Source organism: Microtus ochrogaster, unplaced genomic scaffold (genome assembly GCF_000317375.1).
Source record: "Microtus ochrogaster isolate Prairie Vole_2 unplaced genomic scaffold, MicOch1.0 UNK48, whole genome shotgun sequence".
Lineage (NCBI taxonomy): Eukaryota > Metazoa > Chordata > Mammalia > Rodentia > Cricetidae > Microtus > Microtus ochrogaster.
The window spans coordinates 1632162-1656412 of NW_004949146.1; the positions used below are offsets into that span (position 1 = coordinate 1632162).

The 24251-nt window shown below is 46.8% G+C and overlaps 1 protein-coding gene across 2 annotated transcripts; it reads left to right on the top strand.

Annotated features, from left to right (window-relative positions):
- The first annotated feature begins 658 nt into the window (after window positions 1-658).
- Mettl2a (methyltransferase like 2A) lies at window positions 659-16311 on the top strand. 2 transcript variants are annotated; one of them, XM_026777201.1, is made up of 10 exons: window positions 659-770; window positions 952-1043; window positions 2879-3228; window positions 4349-4398; window positions 6563-6623; window positions 7316-7455; window positions 10200-10306; window positions 14087-14152; window positions 14304-14357; window positions 15718-16311. In XM_026777201.1, the coding sequence occupies exons 1-10, from the start codon at window positions 661-663 to the stop codon at window positions 15897-15899; spliced, it is 1212 nt and encodes a 403-aa protein (XP_026633002.1). In that variant the 5' UTR covers window positions 659-660; the 3' UTR covers window positions 15900-16311. The 2 variants fall into 2 exon arrangements, with proteins under 2 accessions (XP_026633002.1, XP_005369469.1); XM_005369412.3 differs by lacking the exon at window positions 14304-14357.
- Window positions 16312-24251: the final 7940 nt, after the last annotated feature.

Below are 24251 nucleotides of genomic sequence, written 5' to 3' on the forward strand. Positions count from 1 at the left end.
GAAAAAATTTAAATAGAAAATATAAAGCTGAAAATGCACATTTATTGACTATATGCCATATTCTACCATTATATTAAAACTATTGATACGTATGATATGTAAGTGTACATCATACATTAAAACAGACTATTATATACATTTTACAAACTATGTGTATGCATAAATTACGATCTTTATTGTACCAATTAAACCTGCAGTTTCTAAAAGGTGTGGACACGTCAATATAGCCCTTTTAAACGTGGCCAAGTCATTTTACTCGGAAGCTTCATGCTCTCGGAACCCACTGTGCAGCACCCGCTGCCTCGCGGCCGTCGGTGGCCTTGCTGGCTGTCAGCACCGTCTCTTCAGTCCAAGCTCTCCAGGAAGGAAACGGGGGGACCTGCTGGGGTTGCAGCCCAGCCTGAACCGGGCTCAAGGGGGCGGCCTCTCACTTGCTCCCGGTCCTGCTCGCCCATCACACCGCCTCCACGGAGTGCTGACTCCTGAGAATGCCACAACTCGGGTCGCCGCCTCCCCAGGTCCGCAGCGAGCCTCACGTCAAACAACACGACCGCCCCGCCCCGCCCGCTTTTCCCGCGCAGACGGCGCTGCTTCCGGAAGGGGCGTGGCCCACAGGAAGTACTGGAGTTTTGGAAAACAGACGCTTCCGTCTCCGGTGTCATGGCGGCCTCCTCCCCTGAAGGCGTGCTGGAGACCCAGGATGGGAAAAGACGGCAGTTCGGGAACCGGTTCCTGAGCGACCCGGCGCGCGTCTTCCACTACAATGCATGGTAACTGCCCTGCCCTCGGAGGCCCGGCCCTCGCCACCCCGGAGGGCTTCGAGAAAGCCCAGCCCGCCGGCCCCTCACCCGCGGCGGCAGCCGAGGTGCCCGCCTCCCGGAGAGGGACAGCCACTCTCCCTGCCCGCAGCCGGCACACGAGGACCCTAAGCTGCTCGTTTGGTTTTCACAGGGACAATGTGGAGTGGTCAGAGGAGCAGGCCGCGGCGGCGGAGAGGAAAGTGCGGGAGAACAGTTCCCAGCGGGTGTGCCCGGAGAAGCAAGGTGCGCTAGTTTCTTTCCTCGTTTGTATTCTCAGCCGGCAGTGCGGGGCGCGTCTCCTGGAGAGGACAAAAGAACTGCAGCCACCAAGATCCTTTGATATTGGCATAGAATGAGACCAGGAGGGGACGAGCTAGGAGACCAGGGGCAGCCTTCTAACAAAACCTTGGCGAATCCGTGGGGTTGAGTTTTCTACGTCTTTGCAGTTTGTTTGTTTTCGGAGGTGAGCCGTTCTTGTTTTATTTTCTAGTGGCCACCGCTTTAGATCATGTTGGCTAGTGTCATGTTGCTGTGGCTGACCTATGACAGCCATGCAGTCGTTCGTTCAGTTTAGTGTAGCGTCCGCAATTCACGTTCTGCTCGAGAGCTTCTGTCAGAGCTAGACTGGTGTGGTCAGCTCGCAAATACTGTGGGAGGAGAGGATTATTGGATGATGTGTATGTTCCTGAGGTGAAACGTTTGGAGATTTAGGAGTTCTTCCAAAGAAAGATGGGGGTGGCAGGGTGGAAATGAGTGGTCAAAAAGAGGCCCTTCCTGAAGACAACAATAATTGCATTACAAAATATCTCCAAAACTAAAGCTGGTCGACCCTATTTCTAAGAGGCATTTGAAAGACAAACTAGAAATGTAAGGTAAAAGGCACCGAAGGCATTTCTGTATAGTAGTAAGGTCCTGTTACAGACCAGGCAGGTACCTCCTAAGATGTAGAGGTGCTGTCTCTAAGCAAGGTCAAGGCAGGAGGACTGGTGGAGTCAAGATCATCCTTGCTACTTAGAGTTCCAATCCGATCTGGGCTGTGTGAGACCTTGCCTCAAAACTAAATATGTTTGTATGTATTCTGGTTGCAAAACAGGCACCCTGCATTGTTTGACAAAGTCTAGATAAAGCAACATAGCGTTGAGAGGGATTCTGAAAATCATGTAGCCCAATATCCTCTTTTTACAGTTAAAGAACCGGTTAGCCAAGTACAGTGATGCGTCCCTATAGGCTCAGCTGTGTGGAGGTGAATTGGAGGCCATCCTGGGCAACATAGGGTGATCTTGTCTTCAAAAAAAATTTATCTTGGACCACAGGGCATTAAGTGCTTTGCCTTGAGGTAAGCAGTGAGGCAGAATCCCATTTCTTAGAGTTTTATTCTTTCATTAGTTCAGGTCAGGGTTTTCATGTTGGCAAAAAGCAGACTATACCCACACATGCTGCTCTCTCCAGCTCATCGAAACTCTGACTTCAGGAAGGGAGTTGCGCACTGCCTAGTTTCCTTTTAGCCATATTTCCATCTTTATTGTTCACTGATAATCCTGATTTGTGCCTGGCCTCCACATTCTAAAGAAGCAAGCACATACCTTCCGAAGAGCCGCATGGGTGGCAGTCATTGAATTTATACAAAGGTCAAAGAACCTGAGACATGTAGGTTGTACATTAAAGATAAACTGGAGAAAATGATTACCACATATACCAAAGGATCTGTCTGTCCCTGACAAAGAGAACCTTGCAACTGAGACTAATTAGATTTTTATGTAGTGTGTGTGCTTAATTTTACAATTTTCCTATAGTTAAGGGCCATCGAAAGATGCAGAAGGAAAATGACTGGTAGCTAAACTCCCTGTGTGGTGGTTCTGGCAGAAGCTGGGGGCCTCTGGGATGAAAAACAGGTGACATTAGTATATGACAGCTAAGTAGCAAGACGACACCCGAGAAGGCATTCAGTTCTAAGACTGGCTCTCAAAAGGTATTTTTAAGGACAAAGTGACATTTATTGAAGCAGGACAATTGACATTAGATGTAAATAAAATATTTGAGACTGATTCTTAAAATTCTTTCTTAAATAATATTTACAGTTGATTATGAAGTCAATGCCCATAAATACTGGAATGACTTCTACAAAATTCATGAAAATGGATTTTTCAAGGATCGACACTGGCTTTTTACCGAATTCCCTGAACTGGCACCCAGTCACAATCCCCTGATGGACTTACCCCTGGACAGCGAGAAAAGTGAGGTCTCTAAAGACAGAAGCGGTGAGGACGGCCCTGGCTTAACCACAGAGCGGCACGGGTGTTCTTGGACCAGCCGTGGATGTGACACTCAGGGGCCTCCTGTGGAAGAGACTGTGACTCGGGAGCTCAGTCACCTAGAAATCTGTGGTGATGGATTTCCTGGGTCCTCGGCCACCTACCGAATCCTTGAGGTAACTTTTATTTTCCTAATAATGGAATTAGTAAAGACGGCCCGTTTAAACACAAGGTAAGACTAGAAGGCTAAGCCAGAGTGTCCTGTCTGGTGACACTAGATTTGATCTTCAAAACAGCCAGATCATCTCCCTGTTCCTTCTCTTTCTTTCTACTTTTTTTTTTTTAAACTAGGAAATTGTCTAGGCTGCTGCTGTAAGGGAAATTGACAAATAGGGTCTACCAACTTCACTGGAAATTGATTCTACAGCTGGTAAAACTTGGAATTAAGTTTAATGCCGTGGGGCTTGAAGGGGATGGCAATGCTGGCAATTGAACCCAAGTCCTGAGACAGATTAGACATGCTCTTACCCCTTAGCTAATCTTATTACCACCTGTGAGATATTCTATCAACCCATGTCCCATCTAGAGGATTGGGAGCCTCTTGTGTGTGAGGACCTTTGAGGGTGGTATATGTAAAATGGCTAAGTTGTTGCGTGTATTTTACGAAGAGTTTCGGGGTACTCATGTTGGATCTTTATTTAGCGTACTTTGTTCCTCAGAGAGATTCATGTATGCATTGTTGTGCAGTGGGGCTGTCAGCAGAAAAGTTTCCACCACGTTGTGCGGTGCTTAGCCTCTCAGGGTCAGAGTTTGAAGCAGCACCAACTATTTAGTTGTGTTGAACTGCACAGCCTTCTTGCCCCCAAGGTTGTCTCTGCTGGTCACGGAGGTCACCGAGGCTCTTCAGTCTACCTTTCTAATAATGGTACAGGAAGTTATAGGAAGATAGTATATCTACACTGCCGTCTGCTGGTACTCAGAAAGTAAAACTAGCCTCTGCCTACACACCAGCTTTCTTCAGCCAGTGAGAGCCCAGGCTCTTGGCTTTTGCTGTCCTCTTTAGTTATAATCCATGAGGGATGAGAAAATGCCATGGGTCCTATTTAGTTCTGGTCACTAGATTTCTCCTAGTACAGTTCTTAAAAGCTAGGTGTGACAGTGCCTGCAATCCCAGTACTTAGGAGGCTGAGGCAGAAAAACCGTAAGTTATAGACCAGTCTGGACTCTTTTAAAAAGAAGGTGGGAAGGGGGGTTAATTAACAACTTCTGGGACTGATGGTTCATTTCTGTCTGCAGGTTGGGTGTGGTGTAGGAAACACAGTCTTCCCAATTCTACAGACTAACAAGTAAGTATGTTGTCAGGTTTACAGGATGGCAAAGAGGAAAAGTGAGAGTTTGCTCCTAGAAGCATGAGTTGTTTGGGGTGTGGATGGCTAAGCCACCCTCTTAGGATGGCATAGTTTAGCATTACTGAAATTAGACTGAACACCAGTTGCTGTGTAAAAGATGTTCTGTGAGCTGTGGGCTGTGGGCTTTGCAGAGCAGGTGTTAGGTTGTCACTTCCTGCCAGAGGTCAAGGTAGGATGGCGGCCTATGTGAAGTTACCTGCTTCTGTACACTCACACACACAGCACTGTGACACCAGGAATGTGGGTTTTTTTCAAACTAACAAGACCTGCACCTGAAATCGAGGTGTCCTGTGGTTCCATTCCAATACTGTCGCCCTGGAGTTAACATCAAATCCCATAGGTTAAAGGCTCAGTCTTACAAGATTGTTCCCCACTTCAGATTCTAGCTGCTAACACAGGCTCACACTTCCAGTATGCTGTGAGCCAGCACAGTCCACAATGCCCTCCTAGGTTTGGCTGGCTTTATTGTTCATTATCAAGGGTATTGTAAGGGTACAGGGAATAGCCAGATGAAGAGACATACAGGGTGAGGACTAAATCCTTTGGAACTCTCTAATCATGGCATCTGTAAGTACTGGCCCTCCTGAGGTTACCTAGGCCCTAGACACTTCCGCCATTCAGGAAAGCCCTGATGTTTAGGAGCCTTGCCTGGAAAGTGTGTGTGTGTGTGTGTGTGTGTGTGTGTGTGTGTGTGTGTGTGTGTGTGTGGTGTTTCTTACCACATTTCAAGGTGCCCTGCTTGCCTTACGGCCAGGCGGGGCCTCTGGTCCTAGGGAGGTTTAAATTAAGTCTCTGTCATTCTACTTATCAATAAGATTTGGGAGTCAAAGGCTGGGGTGAAAACCTGCTAGCTCAGAGAAATTGAGTAGCAACTAGCTGACCTTGATTTTTGGCCAGAGATACTGCAAAAAGACAGGATTCTTCTCTCATCCCAGAACCCAAAAGAGAAGTTCAGACTCTAGTCCTGCCCTTTCCTTCATGTGTGTCTTCTCTATCCAAATTGTTGGCTTCTCTGTGACCAATTCTGGGTCAGTTAAATGCTGGCTCTGCTCCCTGATTCAAAGTTTAGCTTTCTTGGCAAGTCTCGGAAGTGTCAGTACAGTCAAAATAGCACACAACGCAGATACTCTAAAAAAGTTTCATCTAGATAGTTTTGCCACTTTCGTTCACAATATTTAATTGCAGCAGAGACAAGCAGATCTCTGAGCCAACCTGGTTTACCTAGTAAGTTCTGGACCAGAAAGATGGCCCGGGAGTGCCTGCTGCCAAGCCTAACAATGTGGGTTCAATTCCCAGAGCATAGTGGAAGGAGAGGACTGACCCCTCACGTTATAGCCTGACCTCCGTGCATACACACACACACATAATTAGATGTAATTTCTTATGCCATTTTATTGGCTGATGGATGTCACTCAACCGATGGAGTGCTTGCCTAGCATTTAGGAAGCTCTGGGTTCATAAACTGAACATGGTGGCACACACCTGTAACCCCAGTACTCAAGAGGCTGAAGAGGGAGGATCATTAAGTTCAATGTCATCCTTGGCTGCACAGCAAGTTCAAGGCCAATCGGGACCCTGCTTCAAACAAAAGGCCCAAGATGATTGCCAAAAGCTAACAAAGAATATGCAGGTCTTGGAACTTTGAGTATAGAAAGAGATTTTCTTGTTCTTGATATCTCATTCACATTCTCAGTAATTCAAATGAGAGTGTGTCTTAACCTCTCCAGAATTATGTGGGTGCTGGGATCTGAGCCCTGATCTTCATGATGGTGCAGCAAGCACCTATAACCATTGTGGCTGTGCCATTTAAGTAAGATTACTGGAACCTACTTGTTGATGTGATAATTGCTTAGAGGTGACAAGATTTCTTACTTTCTTACTGATGGTTGATAAACTTGGTATTAGCCATATCCTCGTGACCTAATAAAGGACACAATGGTCACAGAATTTTAGCCAGAATGCAAGATGTTGTGACTGATAGGTACAGTTGATTTGGATGAGTGATATCCTTTGTCATTTGACTTTGCTACTCTACATAGAGAAGAGACATAATGCAGTTTGTATCCTAATTGTTGTGTTGGTTTTTTTCTGCCCATTTCAGCAACCCAAACCTCTTTGTTTACTGTTGTGATTTTTCTGCCACGGCTATTGAACTGGTCAAGGTAAGTAAGTGACTCCTGCAGTGAGCTCCACTGATGAAAGGGAAAGGGGTCTCTTAAAACTCAGAGCATTAACTCGGTGACTGTGGCCTGAAAGTGTAGAAAGTTCGTGAAGCACCTAGACCATAGAGCCAGGGAAGAAAGCCTGATCTGCACTTAGCTAGAGCTCTGCAGACTTTTTAAATTATATATATATGTGTGTATGTATGTATGTATGTATGTATGTATGAATGTATGAATGTATGAATATGTACTTAGGAGTGTCAGCAGGATCAGAGGCATTGGAGTCTCTGGAGATACAGGCAGTTATGAGCTGCCTGGTGTGAGTGTGGGAATCAAACTCAGGTCCTCTGCAATAGCAGTAAGCTGTGCTCTTAACTGGACCATCTGTCCAGCCCTGTCACCAAACATTTTTGTCCTTTATTTTTTGAGATAGGGTCTCATGTACGTCATGATGACCCTGAACTTGCTGTGTAAACCTTGATCCTTCTGCCTCCACCTCCCAAGTGCTAGAATTGCAGGCGCACACCCTGACTCATTCTGACCCTCACACTCTGGGTGCCCCGAGAACCTCGTCGTGGTGACTGGGAGTCAATTCTTGTGCCGGGAGCAACAGTAGTGGTGTCTAAAGCAAGGTCAGCTTCTCTCTGTGTTGTGTTCACATTTCTGACCCATTTGTCTCTCCACCCCTGCAGACAAATTCAGAATATGATCCTTCTCGATGTTTCGCCTTTGTTCATGACCTGTGCGATGAAGACCACAGCTACCCCGTGCCCGAGGGCAGTCTTGATGTCGTCGCCCTTATATTCGTCCTCTCGGCCATCGCTCCAGACACGTGAGTGCTAGACCTCAGACTCCGATCATGCCCTAAGTAAAAACAGTACCTCATGTCTGATAGACATAAGGACCGTGTGACTGTAGTGTTGATCCACTTCCTGTTTCAGCCTTTAACGCTCTGCCTGCTCTGCCTTGGCTGTGGGCTGCCTGCACCGCTGAGCTAAGTCTGTGAGCCGTGTGTGGACAGATTCCCACTTGGTCCACTTAGCACGTGTTGCTTCTCTGCTGAAATAACACAAAGTTGTTAAATTTACACAGCTAGACTACTGTGTTCTCTGGTGCTTGCTTTTTTTTTGTTTTTGATTTTTGGCTTTTGCTTTTTTTAAGACAGTTTCTCTTTGTAGCCCCGGATGTCCTGGAACTTGCTCTGTAGACCAGGCTGGACTCGAACTCCCAGAGATCTGCCTGCCTCTGCCTCCCAAGTACTGGAATTAAAATCATGTGCCACCACTGCCCAGCTTTGGTGCTTACATTTTTAAGAAAGCTGAAATACAGCTTTCCATAAAGTAAACTGGGAAGATACCCTTTACAGGGTCTGGTGAGGTGGCTCAGTGGTTAGAGCACTGGCTGCTCTGCAGACAACTCAAGTTTCTTTCCTACACCCTCACGGTGCTTCACAGCCATCTGTAACTCCAGGTCCAAGGATACAGCTCTACTTTTGACTTCCATGGGCGCTGTATATAGAAGGTGTACATGCGTGTAAATATTTATGTACATAAAAGAATGAATTTTTGTTTGTTTTTTTGAAAATACTATTTTAAAACTTCATGTAGAGTCAGTAAGATGGCTCAGCAGGTAAAGAAACTTGCCACCAACATGACTTCAGTCCCCAGGGCTCAGTGGAAGGAGAGACCTGACTATCTCACATTCTTCTTTGATTTCTACATGTGATATGTGCTCATGCACACACGTGCTGGGGGGGGGCAACAGGAAATGAATGTAATGCATCTTTGTAAATTCATGTGCAGGTAACTGGTGGTACCATTTGGTACAAAGCACGTGTTTAACATGGGTCCTGAGGATGTGTGCTCAGTGGTAGAGTCTGTTCTTCCCATGCACAGCCTGGGTTCAAGAAAACAAAAAGAACGAGAAACCAAGAAAACAAGAACGGAGCATAGCAACCTGTACCTGTGGTCTGGGTGATGATACAGGAGGCTGAGGCAGAAGTTAGCCCTGGAGTTCAGAGGCTACCCGGGCAACATAGCAAGAGCCCAAGTCTAGGGCTGGAAAGGTGGCTCAGAGGTTAAGAGCATTGCCTGCTCTTCCAAAGGTCCTGAGTTCAATTCCCAGCAACCACATGGTGGCTCACAACCATCTATAATGAGATCTGATGCCTTCTTCTGGCATGCAGGCAGGCATGGAAGGAATGTTGTATACATAATAAATAAATTAATTAATTAAAAAAAAAGAGCCCAAGTCTAAAACAAAAAACCTGTGCATCAGGCAGCCAGTGACCCTGTGTCCACGGGAGGAGGTGGAGTCTGTTATAAAGATGATGGCTGTGATGGGGGCACCGTTGACTGACAGCAGAGACGCTTTGACATTGCCTGAGCTAGCCCAGTTTTCCTCCAGGTTAGCAAAAAGTTCTCTGCCTCACAGGAGCAGGATGAGGCTTTGAAATGTTTCATATAGTGATGTGCTTCAGTTGCTGTAAATGCTTAATCCTGTGCTGGGCTTCTGGAGATGCGAGGTGAGCTTTCCACATATTTATAAAAGAAGGCCCAGCTATGATGGTGCACACCCTAATCCCAGCTCTTGTGAGGCAGAGGCAGGCTGATCACTGTGAGTTAAGAGACCAGCCTATTCTATAGAGTGAGTTCCAGGACAGCCAGGGCTACACAGAGAAAACTTGTCTTCAAAAACAAGATCTCCTGAGTAAATTGGGAGCATGGGGACCTTGGGGGAAGGATGAAGGGGAAAGGGGAGAGGAAGGGAGGGGAGCAGAAAAAAATGTAGAGCTCAATAAAATCAATAATAAACAATAAAGAGAAGAAGCTTCTTTTGGCTTCTGTTTTGGAGGTTGGTGGACTTTTAGGCCCTCAGCAAGGTGGCACAACATCACCAATGGAAAATCTCTCATCCCATGGTCGGGGTAAGAAGAGAGGAGGAGGAAGGGGACAGAACCCCTCGGTCCTTCCAGAGCACCCACACATGCTTCCTGGTGACCTACAGGTGCCACCCTTCTAAGTATCTGCCACCTAGCAGTTCAGAGAAGAGGCCATGCTTTTAGCATGTGGGCCCCTGAGAAGCACGGTAACAAATGAGAAGCCCTCCCACAGCACTCATTTGCTGGCTCCTTACAGCACCATGGCAGTTGGAAGGCTTTCTATATGTATAGTTTTTAGGACATTTTCTAAAGCAGGTCTTACTAAGTGGCCTGAGCTGTCCTCTGAATCGGTCCTCCTGCCTCAGCCTCCCAAGAGCTGAGATTGCAAGCATGCATCATCACGCCAGCAACTTTAAAGGGGAGTTTTTCACGTAACAGGAAGAGACGGTTGATAAGAGTTTGAGACAGATGAGTCATGGGTATTCCCTACGCGATATGGTCAGGCTTCCGGAGAGCTGCAGGAGCACATGTCGGGGGGAGGGAATCGCAGGGCCAGGAAGAAGTAAGCCCATTTAGTAGTGACACGTAGGGACTGGCTTTTGTGCTGTCAGAGTTAGGAAGTGTGTTGGTTTGGGGTTTGTGCTACAGGAGGGGGATCCCTAGGGGACTTACACTTCACTCCCTCCGCCGTGCAGGATGCAGAAGGCTATCAGCAGGCTCAGCCAGCTCCTGAAGCCTGGAGGAGTGATGCTTCTTCGAGACTATGGCCGCTATGACATGGCTCAGCTTCGATTTAAAAAAGGTACGTGGGGATCTGGAGAGCTGGGTCAGGGGTTGAGAGCACTGGCTGTTCTTTGAGAAATCTCAGGTTCAATTCCTAGCAACCCATGGCATGTCTCAACTAACTCCATTTCCAAGGGATCTGATGCTTTCTTCTGTCCTCAGCAGACACCAGGCATGCATGTGATGCAGAGACATACATGTAAGCAAAATACACAGGAGTAAACTTTTTAAAAATATGTAAAAATGCTGGGCAGTGATGACAAATGCCTTTAATCCCAACACTAAGGAGGCAGAGGCAGGTGGATCTCTGTGAGTTCGAGGCCAGGCTGGTCTACAAAGCAAGTTCCAGGACAGCCAGAGCTGTTACGCAGAGAAACCCTGTCTCCAAAAACCAATCAGTATACACGTATCACTAGGTATGGTGGCCGAACACTCAGGAGGTATTGGCAGGAAGATCTTCTGCGTTCAAGTCCAGCCTGATGGTTTATCTGGTAAGTTCCAAGTCAGCCAGGACTACACAGTACCATATTCTGTACAAGAGTATAAGTGTATGTATATAAAGAAAATTTGGAGCTAAGGCATAGTAGCTCATTTGGTTGGGTGCTGTCTTAGATAGGGTCTCCATTACTTGGCTAAACACAAACACTTCAGCATTGCTGTTCATCATGGCAGTCAGGGCAGGAACCTGGAGGCTGAGCTGATGCAGAGGCCAAGGCGAGGTGCTGCTTTCTAATAGAACCCAAGACCACAAGTCGAAGGACGGCCCCACCCACAATGGGCTGGCCCCTCCCCCATCAATCACTAATTAAGAAAATCCCTGCAATCAAAGGCATGTACCACCACAGCCAGTTTACAGCCTGATCCTGAGGGTTTTCTCTGTTGACATTCACCTGTCAAATGTGTATAGCGTGTGTCAAACTGACATAAAACTAGACAGCCCAGTGCCTACTTAGATACATAAAGCCCTGGTTTTGATCCCTCAAATGACATTAAGCCAGGTGTGTCTACACTTGTCACCCCAGGACTTAGGTGGTAGAGGAGGGAGGGTCGGTAGTTCAAGGTCGTTCTCAGCTACAGGACCCTGTCTCATAAAAAGTTTATTTCTCCAAAGATATTTTGCCACTTAAGTGAAAAATGGGTTTGCCAGTCAAATTAGACATACTATAAAAAGGTGGGTATTTTGTTTGTTTGAGGGTGTGTGTGTCTTTTGGTTGGTTGGTTGATTTTTCGGGACAGGGTTTCTTACTGGCCTTGAACACACAGGGATCCACCTACCTCTTCCTCAAGAGTGTTGGGATTAAAAAGGCTTACATCATCACCACCTGGCAGAAAAGTGGTGGTTTTTGTTTAAGAAAGAATCAGAGTGGTGGTGGTCCAAGCTTTTAATCCCAGCACTTAGCAGGCAGATCTCTGTGAGTTGAAGGTTAGCTAGGTCTACAGCACTAGTTCCAGGATAGCCAGGGCTATACAAAGAAAGACTGTGTCAGAGAGAAAGAGAGAGAAATTATGAGGAGATTGGTTTAATCTGGAAATTACAGTCTTCTAAATCTTTTTTTTTGTGGGGTGGGGGGGTTCAAGGCAGGATTTTTCTGTAGCTTTGGAGCCTGTCCTGAAACTAGCTCTTGTAGACCAGGCTGGCCTTGAACTCACAGAGATCCGCCTGCCTTTGCCTCCCAAGTGCTGGGATTAAAGGCATGCGCCACCGCCACCCAGCTATAAATCATTTTAAATGTGGAACAGGTGGGAAGGTTTGTATGTGCTTGTAATCTCAGTACTTGGGAGGCAGAAGTATGGGGATCATAAGTTCTAGCCCTCCTCGGCTACACACTGAGTTCCAGTCCAGTATATATATTGATATTATGTCTTAAGAAACAAAAGGGCTGGGGAGATGGCTTAGCAGTAAAGAACACTTGTTCTTGCAGAGGACCTGTACCCACATGGCAGTTCCAGGGCCAGATGCCCTCTTCTCGTCCTCACAAGGTCCTGCGTGTATGTGGTTCCCATACATACAGTCAGGTTTGTGCACACATGCACATAAAATAAATACATATTCTTAAAACAGGGCTGGAGAATTGGTTCAGTGGTTATGTATGGGCTGTTCTTCCAGAGGACCCGGGTTTGATTCCCAGGACCCACGTGGTGACTAACAGCTATGTGTATCTCCAGTTCCCAGAGATGTAATGTCCAGTTCTGGTCTCCAGGGGCACCACATGCACATTGCACAGGCACACTGCAGGCAGAACACCCATGCACAATAAGTAAAAAAATAAATATTTTTAAATTTTTAAAACATAAAATGAAAAGAAAGGTGAGTTTGAAGACACAATCAGACTTGGTGGTACGTGCTTTTAATCCTAGCATTTGGACAGCTAAAAGACAGTATTTTCATGAGTTGTAGGCCTTATCTGAAGTTGCAGGAGAGTAAACTCATGAGGGTTAGGTACACAGCTCAATGGCAGAACACTGAGCATGTTCCCAGGCCTGCAAGAATGTTTTAGGTTAGAGAGTTTAGCTGTGGAGTTTAGCTCATATAGAGTCCTTCCTAGTGTGTGCAGTGCCTTCAGCACCACAAAAGAAGACAGGCAGCAGGTGACACGGTGAGAAGACATTTCAGTGTTTACGACAGATAAAGTCTTAATATTTGTGTTTGTCAGGGGGCTGTTTTGAACTCAATAAGGAAAACATACATGACCCACCCAAAACACTCACAGTTCGCAGAAAAGCATATTTAAATGACCAGTAAACAAGAGTTCAAGGATGTAAAAGTAAAAGGATAAATCTTCTCAAACCTGTTGCAGCCCAGTTCCAGGAAAGAGCTAGATAGCTCCATTATGATAAAAATACAGATTGCAGCCAGATGGTGGTGGTGCGTACCTTTAATCCCAGCAACCACATGGTGGCTCACAATCATGTGTGATGAGATCTGGTGCCCTCTTCTGGCCTGCAGGCATACATGGAAGCAGAATATTGTATACATAATAAATAAATCTTCAGTTTAAAAAAAAAGGAGTGTGTAGGGAATTGCATGCAGGTTCTAAGACTAAAGGGACGAGCAGAAAAAAGGGAAGGATTGTCCACGTGAAAACAGTGAGTTCTCACAAGTGTGTGTTTGTGGACACAAGAGCAGAGCCCAGGCAAGTTTAGTCAAGAGTCAGTGACACTGACTGATGTTTTTCTTGTAACAGGATTTCTAGGCCGAGCTTGGGATGGTGGTGGCGGCGGGGGCAGCTGCGGTGGCGCAGTCTAGAGCTCAGCTAGGAATCACATTATTATCTGATCCGGAAGTTTTGTTTTTTCCCATGTGCTGCTCTTTGCTGAAGCGCTGTGCCTTTGTAGGGAATTGCAAGTTCCGGTGGCGTGTCATGTGTCACTAGAATGCACCTCTGCTTTCTCAGTGCCTTTTGTTGGCAGGAAGGTGCTGGAAGTTGAGGTGGCCTGGGACTCTGTGCCAGTCGTCCTGCCTGCGCCTCCTAAGTGCTACGGTTCTAAGCACGAACCACCGCACTTAGCCTGTTGTATATTGCTAAGCGATGAGATTCAAAGTGCTTTAGAGACTGTAGAGAGGTCTCAGCCGATAAGAGCGCTTACTGCTCTTGCATAGGGTCTGGGTCCAGTTCCCAGCACCCACACAGACATCTCACAACCTCCCGTCACTCACAATTCCAGGGGGTCTGACACCCCCGGCTCTCTCAGCTCCTGTCTGCGTATACTCTCATTCGGGCACAAGCCTGAGATAAGAAATCCTTTTCTTTTCTTTTTTTTAAGTGTATTAATGTATCTGTTTTGTCATGTAATGCAGGTCAGTGTCTCTCTGGAAATTTCTATGTGAGAGGTGATGGCACCAGAGTTTACTTCTTCACACAAGGTATGACAAAGCTGTTCTTTATTAGTGCTAAAGGTGGTTGGTATGCCAGCACTGCCCCTTCTCCGTCCTGGGCTGTCGCTTCCCCCAGGCCCCTCCGGCTTGTGCTGACTCTCAGTCGGCTGCTTCGCCTCACTTCTGTTCTGCTCTCCAGAGTGGGAACCTGCCCTCTGCGCCAGGCTGTGCTTCAGTACAGCTGTGCCTGCCGGTGAGTCGTTGGCCTTTGGCTCCAGGTGACCGGGACCTGCTCTGTAGTCTGCCCGTCACAGACTTTACCCTCCACCAGCATGTTAGAAATATCCTTGGGCCCTTTGTCAGGTCATATACTTCGAATCTGTGTCTACATAGCATTGAAAGTCGTCCCCTAAAACATTGCCCTGGCATAAACATCTGTTGATTTTTGCATTTAGTTTTTGTTTGGGAGGTTATTGCTTTGTTTGAAAACAGGTCTCCCTGTGTAACCCAGGCTGGCCTTGAACTTCCAGTCCTCTTGAATCCCCTTACCAACTACTGATGTTACAGGCTTCCTTCACCCCCGTGTGTGTGTGTGTGTGTGTCTGTGTGTGTCTGTGTGTGTGTGTGTAAGTAACTTTGGTTTGTCCTTTAACTTTGGTTTGGTTTTCACTTTTTTGTGGGGGTTAGTTTTTCGAGACAGGGTTTCTCTGTGTACCTGGCTCTCCTGGAACTTGCTTTGTAGACTAGGATGGCTTTGAACTCACAGATCTGTCTGCTTCTGCCTCCCAAGTACTGGGATTAGAGGTGTGCACCACCACTACCTGGCTGTATAACTTTTTTTTTTAAAGATTTATTTTTATTTCATGTGTTTGTTTTGCCTGCATGAGTATCTGTGCACCACATGTATGCCTGGTGCCCTCAGAGGCCAGAAGAGGGTGTTGGAGGCCCTGGAACTAGAGTTGCAGATGGTTCTGAGGCATAATGTGGGTGCTGGAAATTGAATTTGGGTTCTCTAGAAGAGCAGCCAGTGCTCTTAACTACTGAGCCATCTCTCCAGTCCCTCTTGTAACTTTACATTGTTTGTAGAGCCCGTAGGGGCTTTTTAAGAACTGGACTGATAGGGAGGAACTGGGAGGAGACAAGAAAGGGAAGGGAAAATCGGGCTAGAAATTAATTAATAAAAAATTTAAAAAAAAAAACCTGGTCTAGTGTTATGGAGCCATGTGCTCGCAATCCCAACACTGGGAAAGGAGAGACAGGGATCCCTGGAGCTTGCTAACAAGTCACCTAACCTGCTTGGTAAGTTCCAGGTCAGAGAGGCCTAGAGAATGGCATCCGAGGGTGCCCTCTGACCTCCACATGCGCATGCACCCCATATACATGAACACAAGAGCACATCCGTAGCGTTCACCTCAAAACTCCCCCTCCAGGGCTTGATACCCAAACCTTGACCTGCCATTGCCAAATTGTTGTTCTGGAGTGAGTAGCCCGTGCTGTCAGGGCCTCTTTAAAGCATACTGATTGGGTTGTCCCGGTGCTCCAGTTAGCATGGACAGCCATCAGCAAACCCCTTTCCCCGGAGGAAACCATGTGCATCTGCTCTCTCCAAACAGATGAGCTGCACGCGCTCTTCACCGCCGCGGGTCTGGAAAAGGTGCAGAACCTGGTGGATCGCCGCTTGCAGGTGAACCGAGGCAAACAGCTGACCATGTACCGAGTCTGGATTCAGTGCAAATACAGCAAGCCTCTCCTGCCAGGTGTCAACAAAGAGGTGCCCGTGCCCCACACCACATGACGTCATCATGTGTCAGGGCTTTTGTAAGGAGACATTTGTAAATTTTGGCCACTTGACGTTGGACAGTCTGGGAATCCAAGGAGCTTGGAACCTTGAACCTGAGAACAACTACTTTTTAGTAACGTTGACAATTGTTTTTACTTGTGAAGTCCATTAATATATATTTTCTCAAGTTCACTTTTGATTACTGTTGTTTAATGAAGGCAATGCTGCGGTAAATGTGAGGTTCAGAGGACTGCTGCTGCCGTCGGTCCTCTCCTTTATGTTGGTCCTGGGGTTCAAACTCAGGCGTGGCTGCAAACACCCATGAGCTTTCTCACCAGCCCTCAATTTTATTTTATTTTTTTAAAATTATTCCATATACAGTGTTCTGTCTACACATGTGCCTGCAGGCCAGTAGAGGGCACCAGATCTCACTACAGATGGATGAGAGCCACCATGTGGTTGCTGGGAATTGAACTCAGGTCCTCTGGAGGAGCAGCCAGAGCTGTTAACCTCTGAGCCATCTTTCTAGCCCTAGGCTCTCGGAATTTTAATACCTAGAATTTTACGTCATTTTATACTCTGCAATCAAAAATGACCTGAGATCCTGAGTGCTAAGGTTTGCCAGCATGTGTGTTTTATGAGTTACGAATAACCACCCCCTCCCCCCCAAAAAATAAGAATAAAAACCAAGGGACTGGAGAGATGACCTGATGGTTAAGAACACTGGCTGCTCTTCCAGAAGACCTGGATTCAATTCCCAGCACCCTGGCAGCTCACAGCTGTCTGTGACTCCAGTTCCAGGGGAACTGACACCCATGCAAACACCAGTGCACATAAAATAAAAATAAATAAAATTTACCTTTTTTTTTTTTTTTCGGTTTTTTGAGACAGGGTTTCTCTGTAGCTTTGGAGCCTGTCCTAAAACTCACTCTGTAGACCATACTGACCCCAAACTCACAGAGATCTGCCTGCCTCTGCCTCCCGGGTCCTGGGATAAAAATGGATTAAAAAAAAAAAGAATAAAACCAAGGACGGGCAAGTGTGATGGCTCACAGCGGTAATCCCCGAAGGTGGAAAGCTTGCATAGGGGTCCCCATAAGATCAAGTCAGCTCGGACTAGAGTGTGAAACTGTGCGCAGAAGGCTTAGGAATATGGCTCACTAGTAAAACACGTTTTACCTGCACAGGCCCTGTTGCCTGTAATGCTGATCCCAGAACCTGGAAGTCTGAGACAGGAGAATTGCCTTTAGTTCAAGACCGACCCAGGCTACCTAGTGAAATCCTATCTCAGGACACACACCATGGAACAGTACTGTAGATTCACACACAAAAGTTGTGATACTATAAAATGCATTACAAGTTTTTGGGAACGCCAGCGTCTGTTGGAACAGCTGTAGTTGATAATAAGGGTCTCTGCTGAGTCATAAGGGAATAGACAACATGAGAGGTTTTTCTTAGAATTCAAAGTGGTGGTGCACACCAGTACTCCTAGCGCTCAGAGAGCTAGTGCAGGAAGAGCTCCTTAGTGCCAGCCTGGGCTACATGGCAAGACACTGTCTCAAAAAAATACTATAACCTTGGTAAGTAACTACGTCTAAGCCCTTGAAGGCTTGCATCCCTTGGATTTATGCGCTGTACCTTCCAGACTGTCTTAGTTAGGGAGACACCATGGCTGCGGCAACTATCATTTGGGACGGCTCACTTACACTTTCAGAGGTCCAGCCCATTAGCATCATGATGGGGAGCATACAGACAGAAATGGTGCTGGAGTAGTAGCTGAGAGTCCTGCATCTTGCAGGCAGTAGGAAGTCAACTGAGATGCTGGGCAGTATCCTGAAAATAGAAAACCTTAAAACCCATCTCCACGGTGACACTTCCAACAAAGCCATACATCCTAATAGTGCCACTCCCGATGAGATTATGCGGTCCTAATGCATTCAAACCACCACACAGACGGCCTAAAGAATTAAAGATCCCTTGCTTTTAGCAAAATTGTCTCCTTTTCACTGTGCCCTTAAATGCTTGCTTCAGTAGCAGCTGAGGGAGCAGCTTCCTTGTACTGTCTCCTCTCCCTTGAATGTGGTCGTCATCCCTGTGGCTTCAGTGCTCGCATTTTCCCTTTTGCTTGTGTGTGCATCGCTGGGATGTGTTTGTAATTTTAACAGGGAATTTTCTTTTCAGATTTTAAGCTAAAATGTCCCCATAATTGCCTCACTGCTGTGTCTTTTCCCAAGAAAATATGGCAAGGAAGGCATCTTTTCAGGAATCTGAATGTTTGGAAAATGGGGGTACTTTCCATAAGGTGGAACAGAAAGGTTGAAAGGCAGGAGTAGCTGGAGACATCTGTGCCCCTTCCAGCCCCCTGGACTGGTTTCTCTCCCGCCTGCCAGTACCCGCAGCTGCTTATGAAATAATCATTTGGGGCCTTAATATTAATTATAATTGCTTGGCCGATGGCTCAGGCTTCTTACTGGCTAGCTCTACATATAATAACCCATTTCTAATAATCTGTGTATCACCTCGTGCCCCATGGCTTACTGGTAATGCTCTGGCATCTCCCCCACTCCGCCTTCTTTCTCCCTGTATCTCTGATAGATAGGCTTTCCTACCTAGCTGTATTCTGCCCTGCCATAGGCCAAAGCAGCTTTATTCATCAACCAATAAAAGCAAGACATACAGAAGTACATCCCATATCAGACAGGCTAAATGTGGTGCACACCTCTAATTCTAGCATTTGGGAAGTTGAGGCAGGAGGAGGATTAAATCAAGGCCATCCTTTTCTATACTTAAAAAAAAAAATTAAAGCCTGCTGGTGGTGGTGCATGCCTTTAATCCCAGCACTGAGGGGGCAGAGGTAGGCGGCTCTCTGAGTTTGAGACCAGCCTGGTCTACAGAGCAAGTTCCTGAATAGCTATAGCTGTTACCAGAAAAACCCTGTCTACAAAAAAAAGTTCCAGGACCAAAGCCACAGAGAAACCGTATCTTGAAAAACAAAAAAAAAAAAAAAAAAAAAAAAAGATTAAGCTGAGAATATTGCTCAGAGAGCATTAAGTCCTTCCAAACGTGCAGGAAAGTATAGTGCAAGAACACTGGGCATAGTAGCACAGACTCATTCCAGCAACTCCCTCTAAAAGCTAAGGCAGGAGGATTGCTTCCTGGGTTACTGAGTGAGTGCAGAAGCCAGCTGAGCAACCTAGACCGTCTCTCAGATAAAAGCAATCTGATGATACAGTCAGTGCTAGTGTGTATGAGCCTGGTCACAAGGGAGTTGTTGTAGCCCTGTGTATTTTAATGGATAATTTGTCCACCCGAAAACCTCCTTTGCCACAAATGTCTCTCGGGAGAAGCACATGGTGGCATTCCTGCCACCTCTAGATCATTCAGGCCTTTCTGATGTCCTCGGCACACAAAGCCTCTTCCTTTTTTTTTTTAATATTTATTTATTATGTATACAATATTCTGTCTGTGTGTATGCCTGCAGGCCAGAAGAGGGCACCAGACTTTATCACAGATGGTTGTGAGCCACCATGTGGTTGCTGGGAATTGAACTCAAGACCTCTGGAAGAGCAGGCAATGCTCTTAACCGCTGAGCCATCTCTCCAGCCCCACAAAGCCTCTTCCTGTGTGCAGCTAAGTCACTGTGCATGGATCATCTACAGCCTGGAACGGTTGTCGGTTTTCGCTTCTGTAACCTTGGCATTGTAAGATTGCAGGCCAACTTTGCTGCTGTTTCCTTAAGAGCTGGTTCAGTTACCCTGGGCAGGAAGTGATGTGTGTTCTGTTGCATTGTATTGGGTCATAAGTATTTTTTAATATCTCTGTTCTTGGGGCTTAGCAGGTTAAGGCACTCCACCAAGCCTGACAACCTGAGTTTAGTCCCTAGGACGCACATGTGCAAGGAGAGAACCGATGTACGGTATGGCGTGTATGTGTCCTTGGATGTACGCACCAAAGAAATAAATGTAATTTTAAAAATCTCCATTATTGGTGATGTTGCCTAATTGAAATGGTTTTCTTAGGTCCTTGTGCTGTTACGTCTAAATAGGGTGTGAGGGAAGCCTGACTGTGCCGTCTGCCACCCTATTGACCACCAGGGTGTTCTGGGCTAATCTAGCCAGCTAAGCAGGTGTCCCCTTCCTCCTTCGCCGTCAAAGAGAACAACCTTCCCCAAATAGAGGAGGACTGGTCTTCTGTCTCCTGCCGGAACCTCCAGACAAGCTCTCAGGTTATCACTAAGTATTGTGTAGGCGTGTTCCTTTACATGTCTGCTTATACATGTTTCCCAGGTCTCTGGCTGTCGATAGGTTTTTAGCTGAATCATTCTAATAGATGCCGAGTGTGTGCTTCGCATATTTGTACACATACGTGTGGAAGCCAGAGGTTGGCGTCTTTATCATCACCTTCCACATTTTTTATAGACAGTTTCTCCTTGAACCTGTGGCTTGCCGTTTCGGCTAGACTAGCTGGCTGACAGGCCCTAGGGGCCCTCCTGGCAGCTCTTCAAGCCCAGCGCTAGGACTGCTCCACGCTGTGCCCGGTGCCTGTTTTTATGTGTGTGTGGGGTTTCAGACTTTGCAGAGTTGTCTTCTGTCACCCACACTCAACCATCGCTGGTCATTTCCTGCCGTCCTTGCTCTCTCTCCTGGTTCCCACCCCTACCTCCTCTCCACTCCTTGCTAACATCGCCTTGGCTTGACTCCATCACCTGCATTTTATTTTTTTGGGGGGTTTTTTTTTTGTTTTGTTTTTTTGTTTTTTCGAGACAGGGTTTCTCTGTGGCTTTTGGAGCCTGTCCTGGCACTAGCGCTGTAGACCAGGCTGGTCTCGAACTCACAGAGATCCACCTACCTCTGCCTCCCGAGTGCTGGGATTAAAGGCGTGCGCCACCATCGCCCGGCTCACCTGCATTTTAAAATGGAGAGAGAAGAGAGCTTCTTTCTTCCTCGATTGCTAATTTATTTAAAAGTGAAAAGGCCTGGGTCTCTGAAATGCTTTCTGCCCTAACTTCTGAAATGAACGGGCAGCTGTGTGAGCCGCTAACGACTGTCCTTTGGCCTCCTAAGCCTTTCGGAGCAGCAGAAACAGTTTTGATTCCTATTCTGGCACTGTCTTGGGCTTTGAGCTTAGAAGAGGAGCCCTGTCCTGGTCCCTTTTGTTCCCCTCCATCCTCCGACCTTTCATCTGCAGACCCAGGAAAGGACTTTGCACAGTGTTTTAGCCTCAGAATCTCTAATGGTGGACGGAGGAGGATGGCATATTCAGGGTGACCGCAGTGCCTGGCTCAGTCCAGTGCCTAGGACTGACCCTCAGGGCGTCACACATGCTGTGCAAGGGCAAGCCAGACCCCCTGCCCTGGCTGAGTTGTGTGAAAAAGTCTGTGTCAGGCTGACAAGGTAGCTCCAGGTATGCAGCTGCCCAGAAAGCAGAGTGGGCTAGATGTCTAACAGAAACACTTCTGAAACCGACTTATCTTCCTCTGTCAAGTACCAGCCTCTGCGGAGATAAAGTTAGTGTTCTTTGAAACCTGAAAGGCAGTTTGATGTGAGGCACAGTCAGCTGCTGGGGTGGGGCCAGTGTCCTGAAAGACAAGCTGGGTTAGGGTTTAAGTTGGGTCTTCCCCAGAGTGTGGCCTCTATGGGGCAAAGGTCATGGTTCATCTCCCGATCTTGCATGGCTCACCGAGCCTGGCCTCTCTCGGTCTTTGGGTGGACTGGGGGGTCTCCTGTGCTCCTTATGTAGCGTCACACTCTCTTGGTCTCTGCTTGGAAAAGTGGGGCCCTGGAAATTTAACAAGAAAAATAAAGTCTAGTGCTGAGACATCTGATATTCGTATAATTGATTCCTATCCTTGGAGATGTTAGCAACAGTAGGGGATTCTCCGTGGCTTAAAAGATGAGCATAGGGGCTGGAGAGATGGCTCAGAGGTTAAGAGCACCGGCTGCTCTTCCAAAGGTCCTGAGTTCGATTCCCAGCAACCACATTGTGGCTCACAACCATCTGTAATGAGATCTGGGGCCCTCTTCTGGCGTGCAGACATCCATGAAGACAGAATGATGTATACATAATAAATAAATCTTTAAAAAAAAAAAAAAAGATGAGCATAGGACAAACAGTTTCTTTGACGCTGTTCACAAAGGCCTGTTCTTTGGTTTATGGCCGCAGTTGCTGTTTCCTGGGCCTTGCTGCATCGCGGCATTGCAGGTTTCTGGAGACTGCTGCATCGCGGCATTGCAGGTTTCTCTGCTTCTACATTTGGTCTGCAGGTTGTGATTTGGAAGCCTTGGTGACAAGTTTTCCAGGTAGAACCTCAACATGGCACCCTACTGCCTCTCTCTGGGGCAGTGAGCATCGAGGCTCACAACTCAGTGGGCTTTTGGCTATAGTCAATGGAACACTACACAGTGGAACACGTAGACAGTGGAACATGACGGAGTTAGGGACAAAAAGCCACAATCTGACTTGTTCACTGGGGGTTTTAAGATCCAGTAGCCAGTACATTCACCCTGATATGTGCCCAGATCAGTCAGCCCACTTTCCTTTCTGTGAGTTAGAATTTTACCGTTAAAATATAAAATATTTGGCTGCTTGTCGTGGCACACACTTTTGATCCCGGTGACTTTGAAGCCACTCCCATCTGCATAGTGAGCTTCATTCCATCCAGGGCTAACACAGTGAGACCTACACTCAAGAAATTTAAAAAGATACATGTATACATACACACATATACATACGTACACATATACACATACACACAAGCACACGCATAACCTCCAGAACAGTCTCAGCAGGTAAAGACACTTCTTGCCCTGTTGCCAAGCCTATCAACCTGAATACCTAAGTTCAGTCACAGAATGATACAGTATCAGGAGAAACCTCACTCCTAAAAACTGTCTTCTGATCTCACATGTATATGCCGTGATATAGGCATGCACACACACCCAACCCAAATAAATAAACATAATTTAAAATTAATATATACCCAGGCTGGAATGTAGCCCTCTGGTAAAGAGAATGCCTTATATCCATGAGATTCCATGTTCAGCCTCCAGCACTGCAGAATAGATGAATAAAAAAATTGTCCAAGCAGCTGTGGGACTGAGGCTGGAGGGTCCTATAAGCCCCAGAGTTTAAAGCTAGCTTATACAAAACAGTGGGGATTACATTTTTTAAAAAATGCCAGCCTTCAGTAGCACGAGCCTTTAATTCTAGCACTCAGGAGGCAGAGACAACTGGATCTCTGAGTTCAAGGCCAGCCACAGAGCAAGTTCCAGAACAGTGAGAGCTGTTACGCAGAGAAACTCCTGTCTCGAAAAAAATACAACAAACAAAAATGAAAGCTGGGTGCAGAGGTACTTGCCCATAATCTCAGCACTCAAGAGTTTGAGGCAGGAGATTCTTGTTTAGATGGAGCCCGTACTTAAGACATTCATCAGCAGTAACCTGTTAGAGAAAGACCTTGACAAAGTGCGCAGGGTGGAGACAACCCTGGCATACCCAGCCATCAAGCCCCCCACACACTCTTGCTCCCCATTACTGTCTGTCTAGTCTCTGACCAAAGCTGACCCTTCCTTGGGGTAACTCTAAACACCAGCGGGGCAGCAGAACTCCTGACCCAAGGTCACTGGGCAGCAATAGGACAATCTCTCCCAGGACATTTTCCAGTCAGTGCGAAAGCCTGAGGCTCACGGGCTCCCCACACCCCCTTGGCAGGGGAAGCCTACATCATGTGCGAACACGTGACCCTTGCTTGCTCTTGATGGATGCATATGCCTTTAGCATGTTTTAATAGTGTCGCCCAAGAGCATTGTATGTCACAGATGACTGAGAACAGTTGATGGTTCCCGTTGGCCTTCACATCCAAAGCACCACAAGTTCCTAGTTCGGCTGTGCACTCTTAACCCTGGTAGCTGCGCAGCTTGGAAGAGGCTGCACCTATTTTACAAAGGATTGTTGATCTGGGAGGAGTCATTGTTGAACTTAGATCAGAAGTTAATGGTTAACACATCAGGGTGTTGGGTGGGGCCAGAGAAGGTTTGTCAAGCTAAGGCTGTTCCCAAATCTCTTATCAAAATAAGCAGAGCCGGGCGATGGTGGTGCACGCCTTTAATCCCAGCACTCGGGAGGCAGAGGCAGGCGGATCTCTGTGAGTTCGAGACCAGCGTGGTCTACAGAGCGAGTTCCAGGACAGGCTCCAAAGCCACAGAGAAACCCTGTCTCGAAAAACCAAAAAAAAAAAAAATAAGCAGAGCCCCTACTGAACAATCTACAGGTGCTAACACTACTTAGCATTTTGGCTAGCCTTAACACATACACACACACACACACACACACACACACACACACACACACACACACACACACACACAC

Coding starts and splice junctions, on each gene's coding strand:
- Mettl2a (XM_026777201.1), top strand. CDS start 661: ATGGCGGCCTCCTCCCCTGAAGGCGTGCTGGAGACCCAGGATGGGAAA. Junction 14,153..14,303: donor AGTTTACTTCTTCACACAAG/GTATGACAAAGC, acceptor TCTGCTCTCCAG/AGTGGGAACCTGCCCTCTGC. Junction 14,358..15,717: donor CAGTACAGCTGTGCCTGCCG/GTGAGTCGTTGG, acceptor CTCTCCAAACAG/ATGAGCTGCACGCGCTCTTC.